The following is a 12,686-nucleotide window of genomic DNA, read 5'->3' as shown; positions in this document are numbered from 1 at the left end:
TAATACGTCAAAGAATTGCTCGCTTGTCTCTTGTTGCTTGGGTATGTAGGTAGATTGCCTGCCCAAATGCGCTCTCCTAAAGAAAATAATTTGCTTTTGAAAGTAATGTAGGCAAATTTTGCTTGTTTATTTAATTACAACTTTTGATAAAATTTTGATTTAGGGAAGCTAATGTTTATGTGGTACTTTTTCAGATTTTTCAAATTGTGGACTACTTTCTCGTTTAGCAGTATTTTCGTTTTAATAATCCAATTTACAAAAACGATTTTCTGTCGCAATTCCACCATTCCATATCTCCATGTTTGTTTTGTCGTCTATAAATAGTTTCAATAGATTAATGTGGAGACTCGTTTGTGTTGAAAATTAATCAGACTATGGTATTTGTCGAAACTCTCTCGAGACCGTCCCGTCAAATACAATTTCGTAATCTGCGCGTCTAAATTTCTGCGTAACTGTTGTCATCTTGGTTTAGATCGATCGAAAAAACACCCAATGTGTAGTTTTATTGGGCATTGAAGCCGCTTTGAGTCGGGGATTTAGTAATTGTCGGTTGATGCATTAGCGTTCGACATAATCTACTGGAGCACTCTTTCAGTCGAAAAACCTTCCTCTCTTGTACAACAAAGACTAATAAAAGCAACCGATCACCTTTCAGCTTGCCACTGATATCATCCTCTCTTCACTGAAAGCGTATAATTTCAAATCAAATATTAGCAAACTTGAACTCGGTTCGCTCTCTGTGTTATCCTGAAAGTAAACAGATCCCGATACCGATTCTCGTGTCAAGTCCTTCTGGCCAAGCCGCATTATCCTCTTCACTGACATAATAGCTTTACTTAATTAATGCTTCTTTCCAGACGGCGAACCCATCAAACTGCCTGAAAATCTGGAGAGTCTTCCTAGGGCCGACCATTTCCCCACGCAAAGACACCGATGGAACACCAACGAGGTGAGTTATTAATCGCATCTCGGCCAAGATTAAACGCTGCTTTTTCTATTTTAATTCATAAAAGAGTAGCCGTCGTTACGATATGTCATATAAAATTACAGTATAATAAAATAAATGGCCGCCATCATCACTAAATGGCCACAACTGTACAATTTCAGCGTTTCTTTGAACCAACAACTTTACGTTATTGTTATTACGTCGTTTTATTGCAACTTTATTCCTAGTTGAATGTCTGACGTGTTTTGGGAAGACACTGTTGTGTTCAATAAACGAAGCGTTAAATTTTAGGACTAGGTGGGCATTATAAATTATTAAAACGGGATTTTTTATTGCGATATGAATGGGCCATCGCCCATTGCGTCGATAAAATTCAATTTTTTATTTTAACCACGTTTACACCAGTGAATTTTTGGCGTGAGTGAGTGTGCTTTGTGCATCGCCGTTGTAAACAGTGGAAAAAAGGGTCCTCTCGGTGCGATAGCCGAGTTTTGTCGGGTGAAAAAGCGCCATTAAAACTTTCAACGGCAAAACGTGCCTCAAGTCATTGCGAGTTGCGAGAATGTCATAAAGTCCTCTCTACGCAAGACATTAATTCTCAATTTAGCGGCGTCTGTTTGCGTAGTTTCGGTCTTACTTCCATCTAATTTAACTTCTAGATAACGTTTTCTCGGGGCGTCTCCTCGATTCGGCCGTGGGCATTTTATTTCGTGTTTTGTACCGGAATTACTTATCTGTATTCAATGCCGACGTTCTGATACACATTGCTAAGGTTATCCCTCCAGATTCCCGAACGCAAAACACGGGAAGACTCACAATTTTATGCCTGAAATATTCGCTTTCTCCGCGAGGAATAACTTTATACGTCTCATATCCTTTTTCGCGAAAAAATGGATATGTATTCCGGACGTTCAGCGATTTTTACTCACGCATAAATAGCGGCAGAAATTATCGCCTTGTCTTAATTTTATGATACATGGATGCCTTTCTAAGCCCCAGGAATTAGAAAATCGGGTGAAGTTCAACACTCCACTTTTGGGGTTTTCAGATCGATTGTGGGCTACTTCCAAGCATGAATATCTATCACGGGCTTAAATAACTGTCAGCTGAATGGTCTACACGTCATTTCAACCCACGAGAGCTTACCGGACCGAATACGAAAAAATCTCAAAGGAATTGAAACGGAATAAAGTCACACAGTACGACGAGATAAGAACTATAATTATGCCTACTCGAGGCGAAAGCAACGCTTTTTAACACACATGTAATTTAAAATCACAATCGATTTAATAACACATTCGTTTCGAAGAAATGTGTAATTATTTTCTTGATTAGGAGTGGATTTTATTCAAACAAATGCGTTTTTTTACATTACGAGGCGAAAATCTTGATAAGATTTGAAGGGAATTATTGAGTTTTGCATAACTTGGAAGTGAGGTGGATTAAAGAATTTTAAAGTCATTACGGTTTTATTTTATAATTATCAGATGGGAATTAGTTTCGAAGACTTATGGGCTTACTGCTAATCCATTCAGCTGTCAGTTTTGGTTTTCTGAAAAATCTTTATCTAAAGCCTGATGATTTGTTTAAAATATTGAATTTTAATTTTTGAGTAAATAACCGGTTTCTACAATCACAAAGTAAAGTTGTACCAAAAATCTTGTCTTTATAACTGCAAAAAATCGTTGTTTTTTTTTTAGAAATATATAAATTTGCCTTCCATTACTTATAAGCACTGTATTTTGTGATATTACTACAAATCTTAGGTTTCGCTTAAAAAATGCTTTTTTTCAGAAAGGCACTGATTTTTACCTAACAAACGTTTAGAGGAAAAGCTTTATTCGGAATATGTGCTTACTATTTAAAATTGTTTAAGGCTGAGTTTTGGAAAATTAAACCATTTATATGAATTTTTTTCTATTGAATTAATTTTGCTACATTAAAATACAGAGGGAGTAAAAATGATATTTTTTTCATTTTGATTAAATTTCACTGCATTTATGTCTTGTTCTGGTCACCCTAATAATGCTCAAAACTTTTTTGTTGAGAAAATTCTGTTCTTCCAATGGGTGAACCTTGCTGTATTGCTGTATTTTATTTTTTTGTGCCCTTTTGAAAAAGATGAAATGTTCCCTAAACAAAGATTTCGTTTCTTTTAGAAAAATTTTCCAACGTTACTGCTCGATTTTTTAATCAATTTTGCCTTTTTAATACAATTTGAAACAATAATACAAATAATTTCAGTTCGCTTGAAAACATAGGATATATGTGTTTCAAAGCAGTTTTGGAACTAACTGTTTCAAAGCAGTTTTGAAAAAAATTAAATTAAACAAATTAAGAAAATAAACATAATGTTTTGCACAAGTATTCAGTAATTCGTCAAAAACAATTTGCCAACACTACACACTAAAAGTTTAATAGTTATTATGTAGTATGTATCAAGACATTATTTTCGTATTATTTTTTATTACAAATGTGTTTGGTTATACTTTTTTTTGGTAATTTATTTTGCTTATTTTTAAAGCACGCAGCTTTAAGATTTAAAGCTTAAAAACGCGCGTTTTTTCAAGTGACAACATCAATAACCCAAGAAACGTGAAGATAAATGGCAACTTTTTAATGATTTTTTATGATAATGACAATCAATTCCATGACAATGAAAGGTATACTGATCTCACATTACATTATTTCCAATTTTTGTAATTTTAATATTAGTGTTTATGATTTTAAAGTGTACCAAAAAAATAACGTAAAGTATTCGTGGATAACTGGTCTTTAAAACACTTGCTCTGTTTCGAGCACTCCGGCTACGCTGTCGTGCTCAAAAAATCGCGCGTATTCGAAAGACCTCAATATCCACATATACTTTAATATACTAGAATATGTCTATAAATGAATGTGGGATCGTAGTAGGTATTAAATTTTGCCGCTTCTTTCAAAAAAAAATAATGTTAGTATATGAAAAATTTGGTTTTACTGGTTGCCTGGGTTTTTAAAAATTGGTACTTTTCAGAAATTTTATAGAAATAAAATATTTAAATGCGGGGCAAATTCAAATTCAAACAGTCCGTATAACAAAACACGTTAGTAGAAATTACCGTACCTACTATATTTGGGGAACATATGCAGTTGTGAAATAGTATGACCAAAGTGTGTCATTATTTAAAACCGCCTTGCTATTTGTGACTGAGCAAACTAACACACCCTACACTAGAAAAAATTATGAAAAGTTGCAACTCAATTATTATTGCACAGTAGCTTATTTATATTGTATTTTCTCTATAACATAATTCTTTCATTTCTTCAAAAAATACCGAATTTTAATTTTTGACGCAACATTAAAGAAACCAGTTGTTTTAATTTTGAAGTAATGTGTTGTGACTCCAATTATAGGAAAGCAATATAAGTAAATGTAAAATTAATGTTATAATAATTATAAAGGACAAAACAATATTGATTTGTTGTTTGTACCTGTACGAGAAAAACTGTTCAATTTTTATTTATTTTTGACGATCTCTATACCGTTGAAATCAAATCGGGTTCGTCCCAACTGTGTAAAAATTAAAAATTACGACAGCACTCCATCGTTCGGTATCCGCTCTCTCGTCACCCCTAGTTTCAGTGCCGTTACCTACTCCTTAAAATTTATGACGGGTGAAATTTCATTGACCATAACAATATTCAGTCATGTGATAAATTTTGAGTTTTTCCACAAATTCCCCAGCAGGTCGGTATTTTATGCCCGAATTGACGTGGGACTTTTCCCAGGAAGTTGGAAAATTAAATTAAGCATAAGCAACACTCGTGGAAATATTAACGAGCTATTAGTGTTTCACCATTTTGGAGAGGAGAGAAGCTGCTGTGTCTCAAAACTCGAAACACTCGGAAATGATACGCAACTACTGTCGTAAAACCCGTACGAGTCGTTTCATTTCCAAGAGTGCTTTCGTGTGTCTCGAACGCAACTAAAGATAACGATTATTTTTATAATTTTTAGGACGGAGTTTTAACAAAGTCGTTCGGTTTTGTTGGTGCATTAAGTACGACTTTCGTTCTAAGCGAGATCAAACACTTTTATCGCCGAATTAAATGCATCTTCGAGTGCTTTTAAGCAAATTGCAAAAACGTTTCGATATATACTAGTACTTGTGTTATGTTTACTGGGCAATTACAATTAATCACGTGACGAGATTGTTATCCAACTTAAAGACTTTGACTTTAAGCGACTGTTGCAGTGTGGAAATTAAAAATAGCAATTTGATGGTCTTTTTAATTAGCGGCAATATTTATGTCTATAAATCAACTTCAGCTTGGACAACAAACATGCAACATTAGAGCGGTGTAAAAAATTATTTTTAACCAGACGTTTATGTTGACCAATTTGTTAAATACGGATCTGGCGGGGAATGGCAGGAAATTACACATTTTTATGGAACCGCTGCAGATTATTTAAAAATCTCGCAGTTTTTGAACAAAGCAGATCCGTATTTATCTCAGAGATCGGAAAGCAATAGAGGTGTGCTAAAATGGCGGCCGGTTAGTTACTTCCGCTTTATAAATCGTCCAATTTCCTAGAAAATTCAGCGATACATAATAAAACCCGTAGTTGTGCCGTAAAATGGGATTTATTGTTGTGAAGCTGAAAAGCTTTCGATGGGAATTATGCATAAACATAAGTTTTTGCCAAAGCTCGAATTGAATCGAAGTTTTTGAGTGACATGTAATTAAATTCGTCATGCAATAATATACAGAAACATTCAATAAAATTCATTATCCATGATAATAATTATGTATGGAAGCAGTCAATCAAAGCTTTGCGGTCCGTTTCGATGACTGGTCCCGACGTTTTGAATTACTTGAAACCGCGTCAAACACTGATTTATTTTTGTGGAAACGTAAAAATTAGCAAACGATTAGCGTGTGCTTTCGTTTCGAGATTAGTCGATGAGAAAAGGCACCACAATCTGTGGAAAAGCTCGTGTTTCTGGAACGACTTCCTGTTATTTAATCATGTTATTACATCATAGAAAATGCTCTCGCATTAAAATTATCGACACTCTTACCGCTAATTTCGCTATCGGGGCGAATTTTAAAATGCAGATAAAACAACAATTTATGCAAGCGCCGGTGCCGATTAAATTTTTTTGTGGATGAAATTGCATGCATAGCCTTACTAAAATTAGACTAATCACGACTAACCCAATTTTTCGACGAGATAATGCCGCCTGCAGCCAGCAGTGTGCACCGATCGACTCGATTAGTCCACATAATGGGACCGTTTCGACTTTCTGAAACGACTTCCATCAAAAAATTAACAACGCCTGATAATAACATCAATCGATCGATTCGCAAAGTTCGAACGAACAGACACGCGAAGAGAGGGAGAAACCCGAAACTTTAAACAAGCCAAATCTGCAATCTACCATAAAATAAAAATAAATTTTCGAATTAGACCTCGACTTGCTCGATGTAAAACAGAAAAGTTAAAACATCCTGAATAAAACAACCGGCACAAACTTTGCCAAATTAGAGAAATCGCTGAACGTTCCTCAAATCACCGGAACTCGCGAGAACTTCGCCAATGACTTTCTCGCCCATTTTACTTCTTGGATATTGCAGGCCACTAGTTCGTATCGCATATTAAATAGGACTCGAACAACTCCAAATTTTTGTCTTGGTTTTGTGTACAGGGTGCTGCAATAATGAATCTCTGAAAGTAAAAGGTTTAGAGAAAAACGGGTCCGCTTTTTGAGAAAATAATTTTTGCAAAATCACATCCCGCTATCGTCTTTTGTTTTACAAAACTTAACATTTTAGTGCAATCTTAAAAAATATATATCTTCCTTATTATAAAAGATACACATTTGAAACAAAAACAGTTTTTACAGAGAATTTAATAGTGTTATCAGTGATTTTATAACCATTTGTTTAGCTGCAATAACATAATGTTTTATTATTTTGAATAGGAATCATAGGCGGCTGTGATATTTTTTAAAAACTTATTTTTTTCTGATTTGATACGTCTATTTGTATTATACATCATTTTTAAATATTTAAAAAAAACAACATTTCGCTTTTTCTTTAAAGTAGGTCAAAAAAAATTTTGGTTTTCCAATTAAAACTATATAAATATATTTCCCAACAAGTATTTATAATTTAATGATTTTTAAACACTAATTAATTCAAAAATAGCATAATAAATCATTATTAGATCAAATTTTTGCGATTAATAAAAATTATTTGGTTAACATTGTCATTCTATTTTCTAATTAAACATGAAATGTCGGAAAAAGAAAAAACTTATTAATTTTATCCTATCTGTGGTAAAAAAAGTACATAACATTTTTGACGTCACCTCCACTGCACTTCACTGAATCATAAAAAGTGTTATCAAATGGTGGTGACACATCATTTTCTATTTTTATTGTTTTATTTTTTTAATTTCATTTTTTACGTAAATAAAATCTGCTTAAATCGTATATTTGTTCAATTGAAAATAACTTTAACATAGCTTATTTTTTAATTTTACATTTTTTACTTTAATAACCGTTCACAAAATTTCTAGATTATTCACACCTTTTGTGTGAAATAATTTTTCCATGGCCAACTACTTTCAAATATTTTACATATATTTTTTATCGAAAGTATGTAAAAATATCAAACTGTATTTATATTGTTTTCAGTTCAGAAAAAAATAAGCTTTTCGAAAATGTCATGGCCAACTGTTTCCTGTTTAAAAAAAATACAACTTTATGTTGTTACACTTAAACGAATGATTTAAAAAAACCGCTGATAACATTATTAAATTTTCTGTAAAAAAGTGTCTATATAATATCTTTGTTTCAAACGTGTAACTTTTATAATAAGGAAAATATAATTTTTTAAGACTTCGCTGAAATGTCAGCTTTTGATTATAAGTCGAAAACAAATAACGATAGCGGGATGTGGTTTTGACTACAATTATTTTCTCAAAAAATGGACATGAGAATGCGTCACTCGTTTTTCTCTAAACCTGTTAGTTTCGGAGGTCCCCGATTCGGACATCCAAAATGCAGCACCCTGTACAGCTAGAGGCGCTTTGTCGGCTCTTCAAAATTCCAGTTCATGTTTAAACTCACGAAACTCCCCATTAATTATGGTCAATAAAGACGTAAGGTAACCACAAGCTGGCCCTAAGTTTTAACGACCGTTCTGTGCTCTGTGATATCCCTCTAATGATTCGTCAGAGCTCCTCTCAGGTTAATAAACGAGGCAAAAATGTCCTTCTGGTTTATGCAATTATGGTTAGGCACCGCTATCATCCATACCCACCCTCTTCTACCAGAAACTTTCAAAACAACCCTCATACATTCACATCACCGCTTAATTTGGTTTTGGGTGGAAGTCTTCCGTATAGTGTCCAGGCATTTTCGGCCAGTACGCAAAAGTGCCTAATTTTAGGTGTATTTTCATATAAATAAATAATCTGGCACAAAATCCGATAAAAGGGAGTGTAGCTGAGGCTAAGAGGATGTTTCAGATTTTGATAAATCGGAAACGAATCATTCCTCCACTTTTTGTTAAAAAGGCAAACAATCCGTACATCATCCTGCTTTACATTTGCTAAACGTCGTCCTAAATTTCCATATGAAACCCTTTCATCCTCTCGCGTTCCGTCTCGAACTATTTCGACTGGTTTTTTCCGGCCTCGAAGTTGATGCTAGGGGTTGAACTTAATGTTATGGGATCTCCCTTTCAAGATGGCAACGGCATGAAATGGAACAAGTTTAATTGTTTATTTCAATTTAGCCTGTGTCTCTTAATAGTTGTAGGGTTGTTTGTTGTTTCAGTGCTGGTACGAAACATTTACTCCCTTACGAGAATACTTCGCCAAACTTATTGCCGACTTTAATTTAAATTATAACGTCCCGACGTCGCTTCGAATGCTACTTCGCCTTTAAAAGATTCCCGACTACAAATACCCGGAGATTTACAAAGCTTTGCGTTATAGAAGAAATCTGTTTGCGTTCTTCTTTCGGCACAGTTTTTTAAAAACACGACTGCAAGCAATTATGGGGCAGGATGACCGCCATTTTGCACGTGTTTGTGTTGTGGTCGAGGTGAAATATCGTACAAACACACTCTCTAACCTGTGACAACACAACCCTCGACCAGATTGGATAACACGCAAAACTGTTATTACACACAGCGTGCGACGGCCGTTCCTGCCGCTGCTCCTGCTCGATTGCGATACGGCCCAGCCCAGGACCGCTCATTATACTAAAAGGCCTATTCCGCTGCCGAGGACAATGTTCATAATGACATTTATTAAAGAAAATTAGAGCCGGGCGGCTAAAGCAAAAAAACACAACAAACATAAATGTACCAACGACTGTTTCGACGCCATCAGCTAGTTTTTTTGATAAAGACAGCTTTCGAAAGCGCAGAAAAATTCCAAATAATTAAATTTTAGGTTGTTTTTCATTCACGTTTAAATAAATAAATACTGAAAAATTAGATGAATACGTATTTATGTACTTTCTATTCAAAAGTTACAAGTTAAAAATTTCTCACTCATATTTTTATTATGATAACAGTTATGAAATACAGTGAAAGTTTGATAAGCCGAAATCTGATAACCCGAACCTGGATTTTTGGAAACGTCTTAAAAGAATAATGTTTGCAATGTGATTTTAAGCTTCTTTTGTCTACCTATCATCGCTCGTGTTGATCTAAATCCTTGAGTAGCCGCAATTTTTTTTATGTACATCCTTGTTCTGTTTTTTTACTTTTGTCTTTAGATTCCATATTTTAGTTTAACTAGGTTTTATAATAATTTTTGTCACTTTTAGCAACTTTTGGTATTTTTTATTCTTTCCTTCTTTCGCTATTGTTTCTTTTTCTTTTGTTTCCTAATTAGGAAAATTTTGAGTATTTAAAATAAAGTAAAAAATTTAAAGTACTTAAATATGATATTTTTCATGTAACTTCAAGCTTTTCTGTCTATATATTATCTTTTGTATTTATAAAAATTCTGCATTGGTCGCGATTTTTTTACTTCTTCTTTTAGTTCTTCGTCTTTTGTTTTGGCATTTTTAACTTTGGTTTTATTGTTCTTTTTATCATTTTACATCTTTGTTCTGTTTTTTTAATTTTAGTTTATCTTACGTTTTATAAAAATTTTAGTCACTTTCAGCAACTTTTGATTTTTCTTATTTTTTTTTATTTTTCTCTATATTTTCTGTTTTTTTTCATTTCCTAATTTTGAGTATTTTTTCTTTAATATTCACAGTTTGAATGACAATATATTTGCCATGTAATTTCAAGCATTTTTGCTATGTATCATCGTTTGTATTTATAACAATTCTTCAGTTGTTGCGATTTTTTTACTTTTTCTTTTAATTTTTCGTCTAATTCTCTTATCATTTTTGTCGCTTTCAGCAATTTTCTTTTATTCTTCTATTCCCTTTTAGTTCTGTTTTTTTTTTCGTTCTATAATTTTTGGTATTTCTTCTTCAGTAATCATAACTGGGATTAATAGAAACGACTTAACAAAAATAACCTAAATAATAATTGTAATAATAATACTATTTTTAACCATCTATCATAGTTTGTGTTTACCTAAATCTTTAAGTTTTTCGACTTCCTCTTTTTGTTCTTCATCTGTTGTTTTTGCATTCTTAAATTTAGTTTTACTGGTATTCTAACCATTTTGTCCAAGTTAGCGATTTTTGGTGTTTTGACTTTTAGCTTTTTTCTTTTATTTCTGTTTTCTTTCGCTGTTTATAATTTTAAATAAATATCTTTTTTTGTAATATTTAGTAGAGCCTGGACTCTACCTTCTTAAAACGTCTTAATGAAAACGTAAGTTAAAAAATTTGTTTGCTATGTACCTTCTTATAATTTCGTGACTTTTTTCTTCTGCTTTTTGTTTATGGTTTCTTTACTTTTAGTTTTTCTTGTTTTCTTATCGTTTTTATCATTTTTAGCGACTTTTTCTTTTCGTATTTGTTAGTTTGATTTCTTTTTAGTATTTAGGCCTAAAGTACTGGAAACCACTTAAGAGAAATAATTTAAGTAGTATGTTTTAATGTATATAATTTATTTTTTTGGCTATCATCGTTTGACTTTCCTAAATGCTTGAGTTTTTGCTAGTTTTTTTATTTCTCCTTTTGTTTTTGCATTTATAAATTCAGTTTTACTGGTTTCCTATTTCTTTTCTTGTTTTTTTTTTCTATTATTTATGCTTTCTGTCGCCCTAATAATTTTAGATATCTTTTCTTCTGTAGTATTCACAGCCTGGATTCTTAGAAAGTCTTGACAGAAAGAAGTTGAATAATATGTTTGCTATGTAGGTACATTTTATGCTTCTTACCTAAATCCCTCAGTTTTCGTGACTCTTACTTTTTTCTTTTGTTTTCGTCTTCTATTTTTGTACTCTTAACTTTAAGTTTATTGGGTTTTCGAATAACTTTTGTCACATTCTGCAACTTTTGTTACTTCTTCTTTTCGTCCTTCTCTGTTAGGATCTTTTTCTTCGTTTTCTATTTTGTTATAGCTTTTCTTATCAAATTATCGTGGCAAGATTTTTCTGTATTTAGATTTCCGTCATTTGGCTTTTCATTGTTTCAGTATCTTTCTTTCTTAATTATTTCTTATCCATTTTAATTTCGACTATAATATAGAGTGAGTTCTCCGAATATGGAAGGAATACTTTTACCCTAATACAGACTGTTCCTAATCATTTTGCATCAGTTTACTGTTTCAAATGTACTGTGCTCCTTCGTTAAAATGATTAGTGTAGTTTTTGTGTACTTTCACCTCTGTCAAATCTTTTGATTTGCGCAGTGAAACCCTTTTCTTATTTTTTTGCGTTATTGTTTGGCGAAGAAATTCTTCAGTTGTGAATTTTTTACTTCTTTCTGTTTTTATTCTCTTTTTTTGAGGGGGGGGGGGGATTATGGGTCTTAAATTTAGTTTTACAGCTTATTTCGTCATTCTTGTTGTTTCGTTGGCTTTTGTATGTTTTTTTTTCACTTTTATTATTTCTGCTTTTCTTTGTTCTCTAAGTTTAGGTATTTCTTCTTTAATATTCACTTTTTCCTATTGTTTATATATTTTATTTTTCATGTTTTTTTTTATTTCTTGTTTTTCTCTCTCAAAATTGCTTTTTTATTTTTTCAAATTGTGTTTCAAATGATTTTTTAAACCCTTTTGATGTTAGTAAAATGTACTGCATTTTCATAGAGGAACACATAATTCTTCTATGTTTTTTCTCATCTTTTTTTTGTTTCTGTTTTGCTTTTTTGTGGTTCAAAATCTTTTAGTTTTGCTTATTAAATAGATTTTACTGTTTTTATTTTGTTTAATTACTTATTTTCTATTATGGATTGAGTTACTTAGTTAAAACAAGCTATGGTTAAATCCTCCGTGGACACACAACGAGTACAATTGCATTTGCTTTTCCGCCCTGAATACGAAACTTTGAGAATAGAATTTAAAGATTGCACCGGAATTATTTCCGAACGTTTAGTTGAAATAAAACAATTCTGAAGACAATACGAGTACGATGTCGAGTCGAGTCACAAGATTTGATCCGATTTGTTCGCTGGGTAAAAATTCCTGTCCATCGTGTCTCGTAATCATTCACGTATTTGGTAAAAGCTCGCACGCAAGCCGTTGAAGACGAGACAAACGAGGCGGTTATGTGGGGTTTGGAGGCGGCATTGTAATAGAACCGGGGGGTCAAACAGCGACTGAC

The 12,686-nt window shown here is 32.8% G+C and overlaps 1 protein-coding gene across 12 annotated transcripts in view; it reads left to right on the top strand.

The window, feature by feature from the left end:
* Positions 1 to 12,686, top strand: part of Camta (Calmodulin-binding transcription activator) — a 219,397-nt gene that overhangs the window by 128,476 nt on the left and 78,235 nt on the right. For all 12 annotated transcript variants that reach the window (XM_064355065.1, XM_064355060.1, XM_064355059.1 and 9 more), the window contains one exon: positions 858 to 949. In XM_064355065.1, the coding sequence (XP_064211135.1) occupies positions 858 to 949 (92 nt within the window). The remainder of the gene's footprint in view (positions 1 to 857; positions 950 to 12,686) is intronic.

Source organism: Tribolium castaneum, chromosome 2, assembly GCF_031307605.1.
Source record: "Tribolium castaneum strain GA2 chromosome 2, icTriCast1.1, whole genome shotgun sequence".
Lineage (NCBI taxonomy): Eukaryota > Metazoa > Arthropoda > Insecta > Coleoptera > Tenebrionidae > Tribolium > Tribolium castaneum.
This window is presented reverse-complemented; position numbering and strand designations above follow the sequence as displayed.